General features: G+C 45.6%; 1 protein-coding gene across 1 annotated transcript in view; it reads left to right on the plus strand.

The window, feature by feature from the left end:
• Nucleotides 1-558: 558 nt before the first annotated feature.
• Nucleotides 559-22,072, plus strand: part of LOC145349317 (cytotoxic T-lymphocyte protein 4-like) — a 39,302-nt gene continuing 17,788 nt past the window's right edge. The window contains exon 1 of the mRNA XM_080197817.1: nucleotides 559-619. Coding sequence (XP_080053943.1) covers nucleotides 559-619 — 61 coding nt within the window. The remainder of the gene's footprint in view (nucleotides 620-22,072) is intronic.

A 22,072-nucleotide genomic window follows, 5' to 3' on the forward strand; every position in this document is an offset into this window, starting at 1 on the left:
AGCGGGAAAGTGGAACTGATCCGCTTCAGATCAGCCATGATCTTATTGAATGGCGGGGCAGGCTCGAAGGGCTAGATGGCCTACTCCTGCTCCTATTTCTTGTGTTCTTAGGTATAGCGCACAAGAAACAATACTTTTCACTGCAAATACATGTGACAATAATAAATCAAATCAAATCTTTCAAGACGACAGCGCAGCCTCGATGGACCGAATGGCCTCCATCTGTACTGACACATTGACCCCTCACCTCCGGCCACTGGCTCAGTCTCGCAGGGGATTGCCGGCCTTTAGCCCCGTTACTATTCCCGATTTTCTCTCCGCGTTCAATTTCTCCGCGTTGATTTCAGTCACCCTCTCTGGCTGGTTTCTCAACACAGCTAGCTCAGCGCATCGCTGTGTTTCCTTCGCTGGCCCTGACCCTCTCTCCCCCTCCCCACCCCTCCCCCCGCCACCCCCACCGCCCGCACGTCGCTCTGAAGCCTCGTCAATTGCATTGAGCCACCAAAGAATAACAGTCAGGTTTCACCGTCCCAGCACCCACCCCCCCCGTGTCAAACCATGGTTCACGAGGAGGACGAGGCTGATAAAAATCAGTTTCAGGTCTCAGCTGTCGAGACAAGTAACCTCATCAGATTTTCCCTTTTGCACAAGTCATTTTGAGATTCCTTTTCTTCTGAAGTATGGTTAAACGAGTAACAACGGTAATGTGCAGAGGCTATCAGCACTCCGCGAGTGACTGCTCTTTATTTTTTTTTTGAGTCTTGGCTGATTCTGGCAAGGCCCATGTTCATCGACCGTCCTTTGTTTGCCCCTAACAAGGGGTAGGGGTTGGCAGGTCTTCCTCTCCCTTGGACGGGGTTGGCACCTGCTCCCCCGCCCTCTTCACGGCGACGGTGGTGGCTTTGAGTGGACTTTGGGATAATACCAAGGTAGGTAGCCCGCCTTTTACCGTTAAAAATCGGAGGAGCTGGAAAGCCAGCCATCATTTGGAAAAGGGGGGAAAATGTGGGTTAGTACCTAAGGTGGTGGGGGGAGGAGAAGGCAGGAGAATCCGAGTAGGGAAGCTTTGCAACAGAAATGAAAACCAGCAGAGGATGGGAGAACAGGCCAGTAACTGAGTGGACTACACATTCTAAAGAAATTTAGAACTTTTTTACCGCCTGGAACCATTGGAGTGGGATCCAGAGGGGCAATTTTTTCACACAGAGGGTGCAGAGTGTCTGGAACAAGCTGCCAGAGGTAGTAGTAGAGGCAGGTACAATTCTGTCTTTTAAAAAACATTACATGGGTAAGATGGGTATAGAGGGATATGGACTAAATGCAGACAATTGGGATTAGCTTAGTGGTTAAAAACTGGGCAGCACGGACAAGTTGGGCCAAAAGGCCTGTTTCTATGCTGTAAACCTCTATGATTCTATCAGTCCTATCCCCATAATTCTAGCCCACCAATCCCTCTAAACTATATCTAACTTTGGACACTAAGGGCGAATTTACCATGACCAAACCACCTAACCCGCACGTCTTTGGAGTGCGGGAGGGAACTGGAGAGCCCGGGGGAAACCCATGCAGACACTGAGAGAACATGCAAACTCCACATAAGCAGCGACCCAAGGCTAGAATTGAACCCGGGTCACCTGGCAGTAGTGCTATCCACTGTGCCGCCCTAGTTATTACATTATTGGACATAACAGTGGTGTTGTGGTTGGCGTGGGGTGTGTAGTTGGAGGATAAGGCCCCCTTACCCCCTCCCTGTCCCATAATCCTCTAAGGAGGCAATTTGCCAATTTGTATCATTAAAGGCGCAATTAAATCCCACCTTAGAGGAGTCACCAGCATTTGGCCAATAGACGCGGGGGCAGAGCTCCGCGTCACCTAAGGCGGCCACCAGTTTCATGGAGGGATGGCTTCCCTGCGACAACTCAGGGATCCATCAATGCTAAAGACTCAGTGGCTCCCTACTAGTCGGTTCATTAATAATGATGCAGAGATGCCGGCGTTGGACAGGGGTGGGCACAGTAAGAAGTCTCACAACACCAGGTTAAAGTCCCAACAGGTTTATTTGGAATCACGAGCTTTCGGAGCGCTGCTCCTTCATCATAAATACATAAGAGAAATCTAACAATCTTCAATCAGCAACAATATCTTTAAAAATGTTGCCAATTGTCTTTTAAAAGGAAAAGTAATCAGTGACATTCCTTTAAAATTATGACTTAAAGCTCATTCCTTTTTCACTTTGCTTTCTTAGTCCAACATAGGCAACTAAAAATTTAACTTATGAATACGCCATGAGTACTTCATTCACACTTGGTGAGGGGGGGAAATGGGGAGGAGGGAGGGAGCGGAAAGGGCGTGGGTGATAGACTGGAATAACTTCCAGGTTCCCAACCCAAAATTCAGCCCAGTGTTGGGGTCGGATACGGGAATTAAAATTCACCCTAATCTGAGGGCCAACGGTTAGAAAACAAAGATTACACATTCAGGAGTGTGGCGGTTGATGGCACAGAGGAGCGTAGATGCTGAGTCTAATCTATTGCTAATGGATTCAATCAGATTACATCACCCACCAAAGGGCAGTTAAAAATGCGGTTGGTTCTTCTGAAATAGCTCAGCAAGCCATTCGATTCAGGGCAATTAGAGATGGGCAACAAATGTAAGCCTAGCCAGCGACACCCACATCCCATAAACAAACTTCTAAAAAGTGCTTTCCAGCCAATTAGGTGCTTTTTGAAGTGTTGTAATTCAGAAAGGGTGGCAGTCACTTATCACACAGTAAATTCCCACAAACTGCCACACGATAATGGCCAGATAAGCTGTTTTTGATTGAGGTTTTTTGATTATTTGTTCATGGAACAAGGGCATCGCTGGCTGGCCAGCATTTATTGCCCATCCCTGCCTGCTCAAGGGCAATTGAGATTCAACCACATTGCTGTGGCTCTAGAGTCACATGTAGGCCAGACCAGGTAAGGTCGGCAGATTTCCTTCCCCTAAAGGACATGAGTGTACCCAGAGGGATTTTTCCGACAATGGTTTCGTGGCCATCAGTACATACTTAATTCCAGTTTTTTTTTAACTGAGCTCAAATTCCACCATCTGCCGTGGTGGGATTCGAACCCGGGTGCCCAGAACATTAGCTGAGATTCTGTGTCAATAGTCTAGCGGTAAGACCATTAAGCCATCGCCTCCCCAAGGTTGATTGGGGAGAATTCCTGAAATAATGACATGGGAGCTTTGACATACACCCAAACAGGCAGATGGAGCCTTTGTTTCATACCTTACCCAAAAGACCTCCAACAATCGCTACCAAACGTGCTAAGGATTCCCTGTTTTTATCTTCGGTGAACCCCCTCGCTCTGTTTGAGAGTTAGTGCCGTGGGTTCTTTTACATCCATCCGATAGAGAAGACTGTTCGACTGTCAGTATTGACCATTCAAATGATAACCGTTCTAACAGTGCAGCAGTCCATCGGTATTAGATTCTGTGCTCAATGCTCTAAGCAGGACTTGAACCCACAGCTTCCTGACTTAGCACATTGGGTACTAGCCACTACACCACAGCTAACACATGGGTACACAATGAAAGACGATGCCTTTCAAATAAGACTTGATCCCCGATGTTTTAGCTGCCCATTCAGGTGTATATAAGTCACACCTATTGCAGTAAGCGAAGGTTAGAGAGTTCTCCTGAGATCCCAGCCAACATTCCGCCCTCAGGCAACACCAGTAAACCAGAGTACTGGTTTTTAAGTTTAACTAATTTGGCTCCGACAAAGAGTCATCCAGACTCAAACAAAGAACAAAGAAAATTACAGCACAGGAACAGGCCCTTCGGTCCTCCAAGCCTGCACCGACCATACTGCCCGAATGAACTAAAACCCCCCTACTCTTCCAGGGACCATATCCCTCTATTCCCATCCTATTCATGCATTTGTCAAGACGCCCCTGAAAAATCACTATCATATCTGCAACGAGTTCCAGGTTTAGAAGGATGTGGGCCAAATGCAGGCAAATTGAGTTAGATCAGATGGACATTTTGGTCTGCATGGACCAGTTTGGGCCGAAGGGCTGTGCCACAGATGCTATGATAGTTCCTCAGTTGGGCAACTCTTTGGGGAAGTTCTGAGAACATGGATAAAAGCAGATTATCAAATCACTCCATGATCTTGTACCATGCCCATTCAGAATGCAAAGGATGAAATGAAGAAAAAGGTCTTCAAAGTGATTGCTATATTTTGCAGAGCTAAACCGATTCTTTTTCTCTTATTGTTGACATCTCTGTACTCACAGGAAGCTTCCTGTAATCTGATGAATCTGTATCACAGTGCATGTTGTGGTTAACAACAGATTAGACTCAGCGTCTATGCGCATCTGTGCCTTCAACTGCCACACTCCTGAATGTGTAATCTTTGTTTTCTACCCGTTGACCTTCAGATTGGGCTGAAATTTAATTCCCGTATCCGACTCTTAACACTGGGCTGAATTTTGGGTTGGGAACCTGGAAGTTGTTCCTGGCTGTCACCTGCCCCCCCCCTTTACCCCTTCCTCCTCCCTCTCCCTCCCCGTTCCCCCCTCATCGAGCTTTTCGAATCCCGCAAACAGGATTTTCCAGCCGTAAATCAGGAAAATCAGGAAGTCTGCTCCCAGCCTTCTACGAGTCTCGTAGCAGGCAGGACAGGAAAACTCCCCCCAACGCCAGACATACTGGCCGGAATTCTACCAGAATTGGCACGGGGGAGGATCCAACAACGGGAATCTTTGTTGAACTCGGACGGGAACTTCCGGTCTCGCCCGAGCGAGACTGTAAAATCCAGCCCATTGTGCCAAATAGGGGCAACATGGTAATGTCACTGGACTAGACACCCAGAGGGATATGGACTCAAAACTCTCCACGGAATTGAAAGCTAGTCTTTGTCATGATGATTCTGAAAATACCATGAATTGTTGTAGAAACCCATCTGGTTCACGAATGTCCTTTAGAGAAGGAAATCTGCCGTCCACATTGCTCTGGAGTCACATGTAGGCCAGACCAGGTAAGGACAGCAGATTTCCTTCCCTAAAGGGCGTTAGTGAACCAGATGGGCTTTTCCGACAATCGACAATGGTTATCATAGATTCTTAGTTCCAGATTTCTTTTATTGAATTCAAATTCCACCATCTGTTGTGGCAGCATTCGAACCCGGGTCCCCAGAACATTAGCTGAGTTCCTGGATTAATAGTCTAGCGGTAATACCACTAGGTATCTCCTATCCTAAACGATAAATACAAAATTGTCACCCAGAGATACACCGGGAAATCAGCAGAAACTTCTTTACCCAAAAAGTGGTGAGAAAGTTGAACTCACTTCCACAGGGAGTGGCTGAGATAAATAGTATAGATGTATTATAGGGGACAAGGATATGAGAATGAAGGGAATAGATTTAGATTCAGTTGAGGAAAAAGACCAGTGTTTATGCTGCATAGCACGGTGGCACAGTGGTTAGCGCTGCTGCCTCACAGCACCAGAGACCTAGGTTCAGTTCTTGGCTTGGGTCACTGTCTGTGTGGAGTCTGCATCTTCTCTTTCTGTCTGCTTGGTTTCCTTTGAGTGCTCCGCTTTCCTCCCACACTCCAAAAACATGCCAGTTAGGTGTATTGGCCATGTTAAATCACCCCTTAGTGTCAGGGGGTTAGTAGGGTAAATAAGTGGGGTTATGGGGATAGGGCCTTGGTGGGATTGTGATAGGTGCAGACTCGATGGGCTGAATGGCCTCCTTCTGCACTGTGGGGATTCTATGAATCTCTATTTGAGAATCCTTCCATCTTTTCTCATCTAAACCTACCATTGTCACTCTCCATTCCCTTCTCCCTCAGGCGTTTATCGAGTTTCTCCTTAAATGCATCTTTGCCATTTGCTTTTAAAGTTTACTTATTATTTATTCATCACAAGTAAGGCTCACATTAATGCTGCAATGAACTTACTGTGAAATCGCCACAGTCTGGTGCCAGGTTGGGTCAATGCACCTTACCAGCAAGTCTTTCAGACTGTGGGAGGAAACCCATGCAGACACGAGGAGAACATGCAGACTCCACACAGACAGTGACCCAAACCGGGAATCGAACCCGAGTCCCTGGCGCTGCGAGGCAGCAGTGCTAACTCCTCGTGACAGTAAGCGGCAGTGGAGGAAATGTTCCATCACTGAATATTTCTCTGCCTTAAAACAGCGACGATCGTTCAAATACTATCCCTTTAGTTAAACAGAGCTTTCGGACATTCTGAAGCCATGGAAGACAGTATATAAACACTGGGTGGAATGGACAAGATGGGCCGAAGGGCCTGTTTCTATGCTGTAAACCTCAATGACTCTACATTTGATCTTAAATAAAGTGTGCAGTTTTGGGCGCCGTACTTACGCAAGGATATTTTGGCCTTGGAGGGAGTGCAGAGGAGGTTTACTAGGCTGATGCCAGAGTTGAGGGGGTTGAGCTATGAGGAGAGGCTGAATAAACTAGGCTTGTACTCGTTAGAGTTTAGAAGAATGAGGGGAGATCTCATTGAGACGTATAAGATGATGAATGGGATGGATAGGATAGAGGTGGAGAGACTCTTCCCGCTCAGAAAGGACAGTAGGACTAGGGGCACAGCCTCAAGATAAAGGGGGGGCGGTTTAGAACGGAGTTGAGGAGGAACTTCTTCACTAAAAGGGTGGTGAATCTCTGGAATTCTCTGCCTGTTGAAGTGGTGGAGGCTGCCTCGCTAAATATTTTTAAGACGCGGGTTGATGGGTTTTTGATAAGAGAGGGGATTAAGGGTTATGGGGAGAGGGCGGGAATGTGGAACTGAGCAGCGACAGATCAGCCATGATCTTATTGAATGGCGGGGCAGGCTCGAAGGGCTAGATGGCCTACTCCTGCTCCTATTTCTTATGTTTCTTATGTATACAAATGTTGAAAAACCTGTAGTAGTTTGACCATTGTGGTAAGGTTCATCCCATCACTTGGAGGCTTCATGTCAGCAAGTGGTGGGAAGTGGGGAGGAGAGGAAAGGTTTTTCACTGTGATGTTTTGGTCAGAGTGACAGCCGGACAGGATTGAGAAGCCTACTTCTCATTTCCTGACCAATCAACCACACGCACATATCTAACGGACAACTGTAAAGCACCCCAGCCAGGATAGTTGAGCCTAGTTCAGCACGGGCAGAAATTGGGCCTTCGAGCTATCTGTAGCTCGTGGGCATTGTGTGAAAGGCAAAACAGAAACAACAACAAGCCATGAAAACTGGTGCAAGCACAAGAATATAACTTTCGTTTCCTGAGCACAAGTTAGACCTCTGAACAGAATAAGCACTGCTTCGTTCCAGAGCACACTGGGGCAAATTTATGGATGGGTTTACATAGAAACAAATAAACTAGAATCAGGATTAGGCCATTCGGCCCTTCAAGCCTGCTCCACCATTCGTTTTTGATCATGGCTGATCATCAAATTCAATATCCTGATTTCCCCCCTTCCCCTCAAGTCCCTTAATCCCTTTAGCACCAAGAGCTATATCTAATTTCTTCATGAAATCACACAACGTTTTGGCTTCAACTACTTTCTGTGGTGGTGAATTCCACACATTCACCACCCACTGGGTGAAGAAATTTCTCCTCACCTCAGTTCTAAAAGGTTTACCCCTTATCCTCAAACTATGACCCCTAGTTCTAGACTCCCCCACCATTGGGAACACTCTTTCTGAATCTACCCAGTTAGAATTTTAAAAGTTTCTATGCGATCCCCTCTCACTCTTCTAAATGTCAGTGAATATAATCCTAACCAGTTTAGTCTCTTCTCATATGCCAGACCTGCCATCCCAGGAATCATTTGACCATCTGAGTATGAACGAGACATTTTTAAAATGTATTTATCAGTTCAACTTTTAGGTGCATATGTTTGACTAAGAAACCAAGGCGACAAATGAATGTGCTTTACGTAGAAATTTTAAAGAAATGTTACTGACTAATTTTCCTTGTAAAAGATAATTGGCAGAATTTATGAGCAACACAGTGACATAGTGGTTAGCACTGCTGCCTCACAGCACCAGGGACCCAGGTCCAATTCCAGCCTTGGGTGACTGTGTGGAGTTTGCATGTTCCCCCCCATGTGGATTTCCTCCTGTCTCCTCCCACAATCCGGAAATGTGCAGGTTAGGTTAATTGGCCACATTAAATTGCCCCATTAATGTCAGGGAATCAGGTAAATACAGGGAGGTATGGGGATAGTACCTGGGTGGGATTGCTGTTGGTTCAGACTTGATGGGCTGAATGGCCTCCTTCTTTACTGAAGGGACTCTATGAAAGACATTGATCAAAGATTGTTAGATTTTTCTGACTTATTTAATCAACCAACTAGTAATGAGATCAGTCAGCATGACTTGTTAAATAGTCATTGTGAAATTTAAAGCAATCACTAGTTATTTCGCTGTTACTGTTACCGAGACTGGCTTTCCGTCCAGATTTTTATAAAAATTAATTATTTAAATTTAAAGTGCACCAGCTGCCTTGCTGGGGCTTGAACACATGTCCCCAGAGTCACGTTCTGATGAAGAACCAAGTAGATTCCAAATGCTACCTCTGCTCAGTACAGTTGCTGCCCAGACCAGCTGAGTGGTTCTTGTTCCCCAGAGCCCTTGCTTGGATTACTAGCTCTGCACCAACTTCCCAGTCTCTATGATATAAGCTCTACTACATGTAAGGCCAGCACGGTGCCACAGTGGTTAGCACTGCTGCCTCACAGTGCCAGGGACACAGGTTCAGTTACTGGTTTGGCTCACTGTCTGTGTGGAGTCTGCTCGTTCTCCCCCTGTCTGCGTGGGTTTCCTCCGGGTGCTCCAGTTTCCTCCCACAGTCCAAAGATGTGCGGGTTAGGTTGATTGGCCATGCTAAAATTGACCCTAGTGTCAGGGGGATTAGCAGGGTAAATGTGTGGGATTATGGGAATGGAGCCTGGGTGGGATTGTGGTCGGCAGACTGGATGGGCTGAATGGCCTCATTCTGTGCTCTAGGATTCTAAACCCCAATTTAACCAGGAGTGGCTGGGTTATGGACAAACAGGTTTGGGATATTTTACAATAAATGTGTCCAATTCTGCACTCCACTGTCCAGGAAGGATGATAAGGCTTTGTAACAATTACATACGAATAGACAAGTTAGGAGTAGACCGATTGGCTCAGTGAACCTGCTCTGCCACCCAACAGGTCATGGCTGATCTGATTGCAACTCATCCCCAGATACCAACTTACCCTCAAACACCTCTCACCCCCTCGCTTATCAAGAACCAGAACTAGAGGGCACAGCCTCAAAATAAGGGGGGGGGGGGGCGCAGTTTAGAACAGAGTTGTGGAGGAACTTCTTCACTCAGAGGGTGGTGAATCTCTGGAATTCTCTGCCCGTTGAAGTGGTGGAGGCTACCTCGTTGGATATATTTAAGTCACGGGTAGATAGATTTCTGATAGGCAAGGGGAATTAAGGGTTATGGGGAGCAGGCGGGAAAGTGGAACTGATCCACTTCAGATCAGCCATGATCTTATTGAATGGCGGGGCAGGCTCGAAGGGCTAGATGGCCTACTCCTGCTCCTATTTCTTATGTTCTTATAAGAATCTATCTAGCTCTGTCTTAACAATATTCAAAGGCTCTGCTTCCACTGCCTTTTGAGGAAGAGAGTTCTGGAGATTCACTGCCCCCTGAGAGAAAATATTTCTCTTCGTCTCTGTCTTAATGCACCCCCTGCCAAATTATTTTTAAACAGTGACCCTTAGTTCTCAGTTCTCCCACAAGATGAAACACCTCTTCACATCTCCTCTGTCAATACTCTGAGCATTTTACATGTTTCAATTCAACCACTCTTGGGGTACAAGTCTACCCTGTATAATCTTTCCTCATAAGACACCTTACTCATTCCAGCTATTAGTCTGGTACATCTACCCTGAACTGCTTCCAATATATTTAAACCCTTCCTTAAGTATGGAGACCAGTAACGTACACAGAACCCCAAATGTGGTCTCACCAATGCCCTGTAAAAATTAAACATAACCTTCCCTCCCTACTTCCACATTCAGTTCCCCTCGCAACAAATGATAACATAGAACATAGAACACTACAGCACAAACAGGCCATTCGGCCCACAGGTTGCGCTGAACATATCCCTACCTACTAGGCCTACCTATAACCCTCAATTCCATTAAATCCCATATACTCATCAAACCCCATAGAATAACATTCTATTAGCTTTCCTAATTATCTGTTGCATCTTTTGTGGTTCATGCACTATGAAACTCAGATCCCTCTGCACCTCCGAGATCTGCAATCTCTCACCGTTCAGATATTTATTCTTCCTGCCAAAATGAACAATTTCACATTTTCCCACATTATAGCCCATTTCTCAGATGTTTGCCCACTCACTGGAGTAAAACATCCCTACTGATATATTCCAGTCCCTTGGCAATAAACAGCAACATTCCTTCGGCTTTTCTAATCACTTGTACCTTCATACAAGTTTCTTGTAATTCATGAGCCAGGAGCCCCCAGGACCCAGAGTTCTGCAATCTCGCTCCATTTAAATAATATTCTGCTTACCTATTACCTATTTAGAAGTGTGAGGTAATTCATTTCGGTAGGAGTAACAGATGTGTTGAGTATAGGGCTAACGGGAGGACTTTGAATAGTGTGGAGGAGCAGAGGGATCTAGGTGTATGTGTACATAGATCCCTGAAAGTTGGGAATCAAGTAGATAAGGTTGTTAAGAAGGCATACGGTGTCTTGGCGTTTATTGGTAGGGGGATTGAATTTAGGAGTCGCAGCGTCATGTTGCAACTGTACAAAACTCTGGTGCGGCCGCACTTGGAGTACTGTGTGCAGTTCTGGTCCCCACATTACAGGAAGGACGTGGAGGCTTTGGAGAGGGTGCAGAGGAGGTTTACTAGGATGTTGCCTGGTATGGAGGGGAGGTCCTATGAGGAGAGACTGAGGGATTTGGGGTTGTTTTCGCTGGAAAGAAGGCGGCTAAGAGGGGATCTTATTGAAACATATAAGATGATTAGAGGTTTAGATAGGGTGGATAGTGATAGCCTTTTTCCTCGGATGGAGAAAGCTAGCACGAGGGGGCATGGCTTTAAATTAAGGGGGGGTAGTTATAGGACGGATGTCAGGGGTAAGTTCTTTACCCAGAGGGTGGTGAGGGATTGGAATGCCCTGCCTGCTGCGGTTGTAAATGCGCCTAGTTTGGGGGCGTTTAAGAGATCTGTGGATAGGTTTATGGACGAAAAGGGATTGGTTTAGATTAGTGGGTCAGTGTTTTTTTTTTAAAAAAAAACTGGTCGGCGCAACATCGTGGGCCGAAGGGCCTGTTCTGCGCTGTAATGTTCTATGTTCTATGTTCTATGTTCTATTCTTCCTGCTAAAGTAGACAAGTTCACATTTTCCCACATTATATTGCAGTTGCCAGATTTTTGCCCACTTGCTTAATCTACCTCTATCCCTTTGTTGCCTCCACATGTCCAATTCACAACCTACATTCCTCGTGTCATCGTCAAATTTAGCTACCATACCTTGGGTCCCTTCATCCGAGTCAATACCTTTTCCCAAAGGTAGGGGGCTCTAAAGGGGATAGGTTTAATGTGAGAGAGGAGAGATACAAAAGGTTCCAGAGGGGCAATTTTTTCACACAGAGGGTGGTGAGTGTCTGGAACAAGCTGCCAGAGGTATAGTGGAGGTGGGTACAATTTTGTCTTTTAAAAAGTATTTAGACAGTTACCTGGGTAAGATGGATATAGAGGGATATGGGCCAAATGCAGGCAATTGGGATTTTTTAGGGGTTTAAGACAAAGGGGCTACATGGACAAGTTGGGCCAAAGGGTCTGTTTCCATGCTGTAAACCTCTATGACTCTATTAAAACAAATTGTAAAAAAGTGGAGGCCCAACACTGATCCCGGTGGCACACTACTCAGCTCATCTTGCCAACCAGAAAATGACCCATCTATGCCTACTCTCTGTTAAGAACATAGAACATAGAACACGACAGCACAAACAGGCCTTTCGGCCCACGAGTTGCGCCGATCACATCATCACCTACCAATCCATAGACCTATCTATAACCCCCAATCCCATTTAATCCCATACACTCATCCAGAAGTCTTTTAAAAGACCCCAGCGAGTTCGCCTCCACCACCACTGACAGCAGCCGATTCCATTCACTCACCACCCTCTGAGTGAAAAACTTACCCCTAACATCACTTCTGTACTTGCCTCCCTGCACCTTAAATCTGTGTCCTCTCGTAGCGACCATTTCAACCCGGGGAAATAGCCTCTGAGAATCCACCCTACCTATTCCTCTCAACATTTTATAAACTTCTATCAGGTCGCCTCTCAACCTTCGTCTCTCCAGGGAAAAGAGTCCCAGCTCCCTCAACCTAACTTCATAAGGCATGCCTCCCAGTCCAGGCAACATCCTTGTAAATCTCCTCTGTACCCTTTCAATAGCTTCTACGTCCTTCCTATAGTGAGGCGACCAGAACTGCGCACAATACTCTAAATGAGGCCTGACAAGTTCCTGTTAAGTAGCTAATCTTCTATCCATGCTAATACCCACCTTCACCTAGCAAGGAGATTTACCATAACGGGACCAAGGATGAGGTACTCTTGATATGCAAGGAAACTAGAGAAGGCAATCTTGGCTTGGAACGGAGAAGGTTAAGATTAGAAGACCATAAGAAACAGGAGGTTGTCTAACCCTCCAGTGTTTTCTGCTTTCATTCCAGATTTCCAGCGGTATTTATTATAGGGAAGGTGGGCCTTGTCTAGCAGGTTGGGAGTGATGTGAAAACAGGTCCACATGGAGCAGAAACACTGTTGTGGCCCAGATGGGCCGAATGGCCTGATTCTGTACAGTCACTACAATAGGCAAGTTACTCACAGCATGGCCCAGCTAGCACAGAGTGTGGAAACTGAAGAGAGATTTGAGTTCATGTTGAAACCACGTCAGAACGATGGCTTTCTGCTTCTTTTCCTGCTCACTCCTTTGAAGCTTTCAGAGCGTGAGCGCGCTCAAAGGACATTAACCTACATACTTGCCCGAGCTGTTCTTATCTCGGGTTCCATCAATGCCAGTTGAAACGTTCTAACAAAGAGCACACAGCGGAGATTGCAAAATAAAAATCAAAGTGATTATGAAAGGATTATCTGTCTACCTGCATTGAAATGAAATGACTGGCAGGAAAACTTTACCCACTTTTAACTCACCTCTGGGCTACCAAAGCCCAGTGCAACAGACAATTACAAAGACTTTGCGATGGTTTTGTATGTTGTTGTTGCAATATGATGAACTGTCCCCCAGCAAATATAACACTCAATTTGGACATGATGATGTTTGGTCATAATGGACAGAAGAGACTCAGGGGAAGTTTTTTTTTAATGCTTTACAGATTTGCAAGGTTCCCTGTGACCCGGGAGAATCCAGAGTGGAAATCTTGCGCCTCCTCTGGGCTTTACCTGCTGTTCCCGCTCCTCACTTCTTTGAAGGTTTCACAGCGACAGCGAGCACGGTGGCACAGTGGTTAGCACTGCTGTCTCACAGCGCCAGTGACCCGGGTTCAATTCCCAGCTTGGGTCACTATCTGTGCGGAGACTGCACGTTCTCCCAGTGTCTGCATGGATTTCCTCTGGGTGCTCCAGTTTCCTCCCACACTCCAAAGATGTGCGGGTTAGCAATGCTAAATTGCCCTTTAGTGTCCCAGAATGTGTAGATTAGTGGGGTAAATGTGTGGAGTTATGGGAATAGGGCCTGGGGTGGGATTGTTGTCGGTGCAGACTCAATGGACTGAATGGCCTCCTTCTGCACTGTAGGGATTCTATGATTCCCATGGCTGCCATCACTTGCAATGCCCCTCATCCCGGCTATGGGCAGCACAGTGGTTAGCACTGCTGCGTCACAGTGCCAGGTTCGATTCCTGGCTTGGGTCACTGTCTGTGTGGAGTCTGCACATTCTCCTCATGTCTGCATGGGTTTCCTCCAGGCGCTCTGGTTTCCTCCCACAGACCACAACACGTGCTGGCCAGGTGCATTGGGCCATGCTAAATTCTTCCTCAGTGTAACCAAACCAGTGCAGGGATGTGGCAACTAGGGGATTTTCACAGTAGCCCACTTGTGACACTAATAGATAAACTTCAAAACTTAAACTTTAAACCGTTCTATAAAATGCTGGCTCGGCGTGGGAGCTGTGCCAACCCTGAGCAACCTGCCTGTTTCCTCCATTATGATCGGGGCCCTGTATTTATTGCACCCTCCACGCCACCTGGCTTTCAGTTGTGGCCAACTATTTTGCTTTGTTTTCCTTTGTGGGAAAAAGGTGAAAAATGTGTTTGCCGCCAGCTGGCCACTCCAAAAGAAGAACCCTCACGACGCAAGGTTACAGGCAGGTAAATATTTATCTGCTAACACAGACCCGTAGAACATCTGTGGTCAAACCGGTATCTTCGCTGAGCCAGCTTTGGATACAAGAATTCTATTTGTTCCTTCAGCAAAGCCTTCCACCAGAATCTAAACTTCCCACTGTGTGGAAAGCTACAGAAAGCTGTCCGTGTGTAGAAGCAGGCTAAGGGCTGTAAATACAAATCTTGTCAAGGGTCTGCTTGTGACTTTTATATCCATTTTGCGGAGATGCCAGCATTGGACTGGGACACAGTCTCACAACACCAGGTTAAAGTCCAACAGGTTTATTTGGAAGAGCTTTTGGAGCGCTGCCCCCTTCATCAGGTGATGAGCTTTAACCTGGTGTTGCGAGACTTCTTACTGTGACTTGTATGTTGTCACGGAATCTTTGGAGCTGCTTTTACATCGGGTGGGCTGGGTATTATTTCTCGAGTCAAAGAATCGTTAAATCCCTACAGTACAGAAGAAGGCCATTCAGCCCATCAAGCCTGTACCAAGCACAATCCCACCCAGACCCTATCCTCATGTGCTTACCCTGCTCATCCTTCTGACACTAAGGGAAAATCTAGCTTGACCCATCAACCCTAATCTCCAGATCTTCGTTCAGATTGTGGGAGGAAACCAGAGCCCTCGGAGGAAACCCATGCAGACAACAGATAGTCAACCAAGGCCAGGATCGAACCCAGGTCACTGGCGGTGTGAGGCAGCAGTGTTAAGCAATGTGCCACCATGTCACAGCTTCAAGGAACAAGCGCACAGATTTCTCATTTGAGTGCTTAAAAACACTCAAAATTTCCTTGAAATCTGCTTGTTGTAATTTCGGCATCTATAATCAGCTTTGAAACTAACAGCCTTGTTCTATCGAAAAGTTCTTGTTTGGGGCTCAAGTTTCAGAGCAACTTTATAGCTGTTCCTTCCTTGAGTCTAGGTTTGGATAGTCCATTGGAGTTAAACTCTACAGAAGCTGTGGAGGGGTCAGGCCAGTGTTGTTCAACCAGGGTTCCCAGGAACCTAGGGTTCCATTACCATTCCTATATGGTTCCAATTTTATTGAAAATTATTATTATTTGAAATTATTAAATTATTATTAAAATTATAAATTATAAATTATAAAATAAAATTATTTGAAAATTGTACCTTTTTTTGATTTTTCAAGAGATTATGTTCTTACATTCAACAGAAACTAAGTATTAAAAAACCGCTCTCTGATTTGTTTACTCAATAGTATTTTGCTTTATTTTCGTTCTTGCTTTATAATATGTACACAGTTTAAAGTTTATTTACTAATGTCACAAGTAGACTTACATTAACACTGCATTGAAGGTACTGTGAAAATCCCCCATTTGCCACACTCCGGTGCCTGTTCGGGTCAATGCATCTAACCAGCACGTCTTTCGAGCTGTGGGAGGAAACCCACGCAGACATGGGGAGAACATGCGAACTCCACACAGACGGTGGCTGGAATCAAATCCACCTCCCTGACTCTGTGAGGCAGCAGTGCGAACCGCTGTGCCACCAGTTAGTGAGGGAGAGGAAGAGAGGGTTTCACAGAATGTTACCACTGTGTTAAGTTCCTTGATCGAAGAAAAGATGAAAGCCACTGATTAAATTGCTATCATCTTCTTTCTCTGTAAAGTCAACACTGAGGCATTATTTTGAAATGAGCAAAGAACGAAGAAAATTACAACACAGGGAACAGGCCCTTCAGCCCTCCAAGTCCACCTGACCATGCTGCCTGACTTAATTAAAACTCCTACCCTTCCGGGGACCATATCCCTCGATTCCCATCCTTTTCATGTGTTTGTCCAGATGCCCCTTAAAAGTAACTATCATATCTGCTTCCACAATCTCCCCAGGCAGCGAGTTCCAAGCATCCACCACTCTCTGTATAAAAAATGTGCCTCATATATCTCTTTTAAACATTGCCCCTCGCACCTTAAACCTATGCTCCCCAGTAACTGACTCTTCCACCCTGGGAAAAAGCTTCTGACTATCCATTCTGTTCATGCCCCTCATAATCTTGTAGATTTCTATCAGGTCACCCCCTCAACCTCTATCATTCCATTAAGGGTGGCACAGTGGTTAGCACTACTGCCTTACAGCTCCAGGGACCTGGGTTCAATTCCTGGCTCGGGTCACCGTCTGTGTGGAGTTTGCACATTCTCCCTGTGTCTGTGTGGGTTTCCTCCAGGCGCTCTGGTTTTCTCCCACAGTCCAAGGATGTGTGGGTTAGGTTGGTTGGCCATTTTAAATTGCCCTAAGTGTCCCAGGATGTATAGGTTAGAGGGATTAGTGGGTAAATATGTGGGGATAGGACCTGGGTGGGATTGAGGCTGGTGCAGACTCAATGGGCCGAATGGCCTCTTTCTGCACTGTTTCAAGTTTCTCCAACCTCTCCTTATAGCTAATGCCCTCCATACCAGGCAACATCCTAGTAAATATTTTCTGTACCCTCTCCAAACCCTCCACATTCTTCTGGTAGTGTGGCGACCAGAAGTGAACATTATATTCCAAGTGCAGCCTAACTAAGGTTCTCTAAAGCTGCAACATGACTTGCCAATTTTTAAACTCAATGCCCTGACCAATGAAGGTAAGCATGCCATATACCTTCTTGACTATCTTCTCTACTTGTATTGTCACTTGCCTGAAAGCTTTTCTAAAACTTGCATTCAATATAGTGACTCTTCACACCTCACACAAAGAATAGTTTATAAAAAGTAAATTGGATCAAATAACTGTTCCCCACCATTTTGCCACACTTACCCTATTCCATCATCTCTTCTACCCCTTCTTTGTCACCTACCAATGCCATCCCCTCTCTCACAGGCCATTCCATCTTGTCTGATTCCTCCATCCTTCCCATGGCATCTCCATCCCACCCACGCCAATGCCAACCCTCCCATCAGAACCTCACGAACAAAGAGAAAAGAACAATATAGCACCAGAACAGGCCATTCGGCCCACCAAGCCTGCACCAATACACGGTTGTTATCCCTCTGTTCACTTCTCACTCATGTGTCTATCAAGATACACCTTGAATGTTGCTAACGTGCCTGCTTCCACCATCTCTTCTGGCAATGCGTTCCAGGTACTCACCACCCTTTGTGTGAAAAGCTTCCCCTGCACATCTCCCCTAAGCTTACTACATTTCACCTTAACCCTCTGCCCTCCTGTAGTCAACCCTTCCACCATGGGAAAAAAGCTTCTGACGATCCACCCTATCTACGCCCCTCATAATTTTGTAAACTTCTATCAGGTCACCCCTCAGTCTCCATCTTTCCAGTAAAAACAATCCAAGTTTATCCAACTTCTCCTCAGACCCAAAACCTTCCAGATCAACATCCTGGTAAACCTTCTTTGCATCCTCTCCAAAGCACCCACATCCTCCTGGTAGTGTGGTAACCAGGAGTGCATAATATGCAATAATATGGCATTTTTATTATTAAATTATTATTAATAATAATTTGGCATAATACGCCAAATGTGGCCTAAATAAAGTTTTATACAGCTGTAACATAACTTGCCAACCTTTATACTCAATGCCCCAGCCAATGAAGGCAAGCATGCTGTATGCCTTCTTGACCACCTTACCTACCTGTGTTGCCACTTTCATGAGTCCGTGGACCTGTACGCCCAGATCCTTCTGTATGTCAATGCTCTTAAGGGCTCTGCCATTTACTGTACAAATCGCATCTGAATTTGATCTTCCAAAACGCATCATTTTGCATTTGTCCAGATTAAACTCCATCTGCCATTTCTCTGCCCAAGTCTGAAATCTATCTATATCCTGCTGTACCTTTTCCAACCAGGTTAGCTTTGTTGATGGGATACACTAAACTTCCAACCCTCTAACACATCATCATACACCAATATTCCATCGACACCTTCAGATGCAACAAGTGCTCCAGTCCTCCAAGTACCCCTTGTACCTATGCATGCGCCACGTATCGTCCACTGAATAAACCCACCAAAAGTTGCTGCTACGTAAAACCTTGGTTAGACCGCATTTGGAGAATTGCGTATAGTTCCGGTCACCATACTACCAGAAGAACGTGGAAGCTTTGGGGGGAGTGCAAAGTAGGTTCCCCAAGACGGCGCCTGGTCTCGAGGGCGTTGGCTATGAGGAGAGATTGAATAAACTAGGGTTGTTTTCACTGGAAAGACAGAGACTGAGGGGAGACCTGACAGAGGCCCACAGAATTATGAGAGGGAATGACAGGGTAGATAGACAGAGGCTTTTTCCCAGGATGGGACTGTCAATTACAAGGGGTTCAAGGCGGAAAAGGGAAAGTTTAAGGGAGATGTGTGGGGGAGGTTTTTCACACAGAGAGTGGTGGGTGCCTGGAACGTGCTACCAGAGGAGATGGTGTAAGCAGGACACCAGCAACAGTTAAGAGACATCTGGATGGGTGCATGGATAGGGAGGAAATAGAGGGATACGGACAGAATAAGGGCAGAAAGTTTTAGTTTAGTTTGGGCATTAGGATCAGCACAGACTTGGAGGGCCGAAGGGCCTGTTCCTGTGCTGTATATTTCTTTGTTTTTTTGCTAAAGCCGCCCATTGGACAGACCAACTGGAACAGTTCAAGTATTATTAAAAACTGAGTCTTATAAATATAAGTCATCTCGGAATGTGACGCTGCTTTACAACAAATACTGATCTCTAGCGTTAGATCAATCTCCCGTAACTACAGGAGGCAGAAATTTTCCACGTAATAGAGAATAATTACCACGTACTTGGGTGATTAAATGTATGTGTGCACAACTAATGTATATCTTTCTTCCTTCCCTGTTCAAAATCATTCGACCAGTTTTGTCCTTATGGTCCCCAGGGGGTTTTAGTTCAGTCGGGTAGCATGGTCGGTGTAGGCTTGGAGGGCTGAAGGGCCTGTTCCTGCGCTGTAACCTTCTTCACTCTTTGCTCAATAATCTCAACCAAGTATAGCTAAGCGTGTTTCTGTACATTCTTGTTTGTTTAACAGATTTTTTTTTATTGAAAGGAAACGACTGACCACAAAGCTGATTTTCTTACGAGCACCCTGACTGATCACTCGCAGTGCCTCCACATCTGAGGACCAGCATCTTCGACCTCGACAAGTTGCTCAGGAGGAGAAGGATATCTTCTTTCTGCAATGCTTCGTTTAAGGTGGTCACTCCCGCTGCTGGTTGCGATGCTCTGCTTTCCAGGTAAAAGGAATTTTCCTGTTTCTCTTCCCTGCTGCCGTCAGACTTTTGAATGGACCTACCTCGCATTAAGTTGATCTTTCTCTACACCCTCGCTATGACTGTGACGCTACATTCTGCACCCTCTCCTTTCCTTCTCTATGTACGGTATGCTTTGTCTGTGTAGCGTGCAAGAAACAATACTTTTTACTGCATGTTAATACATGTGACAATAATAAATCAAATCAAATCCTTTCACAGCATTATGCATCGGTGGTAACAGGTCTATCCAGTTCGCTTGTTGTGCCACAGTAGGGAAGTACAGATGGCAACAAGCAACTGCAGCCTGCCACGCCCTGAAATTTTTTTTGTCATGTTTTTTCATTAGTGCCCACAAGTAGGCTTACATTAACTGTGAAAATCCCCCCGTCGCCACACCCGGCGCCTGTTCAGGTGGCACTGAGGGAGAATTTAGCACGGACAATGCGCCTAACCAGCACGTCTTTCCGGCTGTGGGAGGAAACCGGAGCAAACCCGCACAGACGCAGGGCGAACGCACAAACTCTCACACGAACAATGACCCGAGCCCGGGAATCGAACCCGGATCCCCGGCACTGTGAGGCAGCAGCGCTAACCGCTGTGCCACCTGGCACCTTGCCCCAGTCAGTGGCGAATTCCTGATCTCAGTCGCGCTGTCAGCTGTGGAATTGAGAATAGGAACTTTCAGGCAGGGAGAGGTGATGGAATTGGAATGTTAGTCAACGTCTAAATGATGGCAGCAGATGCTCGAGGGGGATGAATGTTCCTATGTCAAAGAGCTACCTGGTGAATTAAGTATTAAAAAGATAGCCTTGCCTTTATTAAATACACTTAGCTGTCTCTCAAAAATATCTTTGCTTATAATGAATGCGCCTGGGAGTTTAAATGACGACCTTTCCTGTGTATTGCCTTGCATTATAATGCGTCGTTTTTTCATTATTCTGTTTGTTATACTGCTTGGTACTTCAATTTTGTCTGTATAAATAACTCTTTTTTCTGCTTGCCCACGCAATAAGTCACCAAACTCCAACAGTAACTCACGGAATTGATTTAATGGAATAAGTCATAGAATGCATCGGGGTATTATTAAATCAAACATTTCAAAATTAGAAGGTTTTTTTCAATTTAACCTATACCAAGTAGGAATAACCTTAGATGTAAATAAAAATGTTTGATGATACAAGCGCTAGACTACTGTCTGCTACTTCATTAATGTTTTATTTAATTAATTTGATACGTTTTTAAATAATATGAGGCCACACCTAGAATACTGTGTGCAGTTCTGGTCTCCTTTTCTGAGGAAGGATGATCTTGCTCTCGAGGGCGTGTAGTGAAGGTTTACCAGGCTGATTCTGGGGGTGGGGGGGAGGGGGGGGGGGGCGGGGGTGGGCAGGACTGACGTACGAGGAGAGATTGAGGAGGTTAGGATTGTTTTCGCTGGAGTTCAAACGAGTGAGGGGGGCGCGGGTGGGGTTCTCATAGAGACTTATAAAATTCTAACAAGACTAGATCGGGTAGATGCAGGAAAAATGTTCCCGATGGTGGGGGAGTCCAGAACCAGGGGTCACAGTCTGAGGATTCGGGGTAGACCATTTAGGACGGAGACGAGGAGACCTTTCTTCGCCCAAAGAGTGGTGAGCCTGTGGAATTCATTACCAGAGGAAGTAGCTGATGCCAAAACACTGAATGGATTCAAGAGGTGGCTGGATATAGCACTTGGGGCGAATGGGATTAAAAGGAATGGGGAGAAAGCAGGATTAGGCTATTGAGTTGATTGTGATGAATGGCAGAACAGACTCAAAGGGCCAAATGGCCTCCTCCTGCTCCCATCTTCTATGTTTCTATAATATCCCTAAACCTCTTGATGTAAATGCATGTATCGTTGTTAACCTTTTAGAATTTAAGGGTCAAAATCAACCCTTAATTTTTTCATGTTATTTTCTCTGGCTGTATTATTTGAGTCGCAGACTGTGGCTATTGAAACCCTTAATGTTGAATTCGTCCCAAAACACTTCACAGAGGCATGAGGGGAATGGGGAGTCACGCACAGACGGATAGGTTCGGAGGGGTGGTCAAATACATACAGTGGGACTTAAGGAGGTTCTAAAGGGAGGAAGGGGAGCAGGAGAGGCAGTGAAATTTAGGGAAGGGATCCCAGAGATTTGGAGCTTGCTCGTTGAAGGAATAGCGATGAATGGTGACACAAAAGTTTTCTGATTTAATTTTGATTTGATTAATTATTGTCACATGTATTAACATACAGTGAAAAGTATTGTTTCTTGCACACTATACAGAAAAAACATACCATTCATAGAGAAGGAAACAAGAGAGTGCAGAATGTAGTGTTACAGTCACAGCTAGGGTGTAGAGAAAGATCAACTTAATATAAGGTAGGTCCATTCAAGGGTTTGATGGCAGCAGGGAAGAAGCTGTTCT

The sequence above is a fragment of the Carcharhinus amblyrhynchos genome, chromosome 10 (genome assembly GCF_965287045.1).
Source record: "Carcharhinus amblyrhynchos chromosome 10, sCarAmb.v2.hapA, whole genome shotgun sequence".
Classification (NCBI taxonomy): Eukaryota; Metazoa; Chordata; class Chondrichthyes; order Carcharhiniformes; family Carcharhinidae; genus Carcharhinus; species Carcharhinus amblyrhynchos.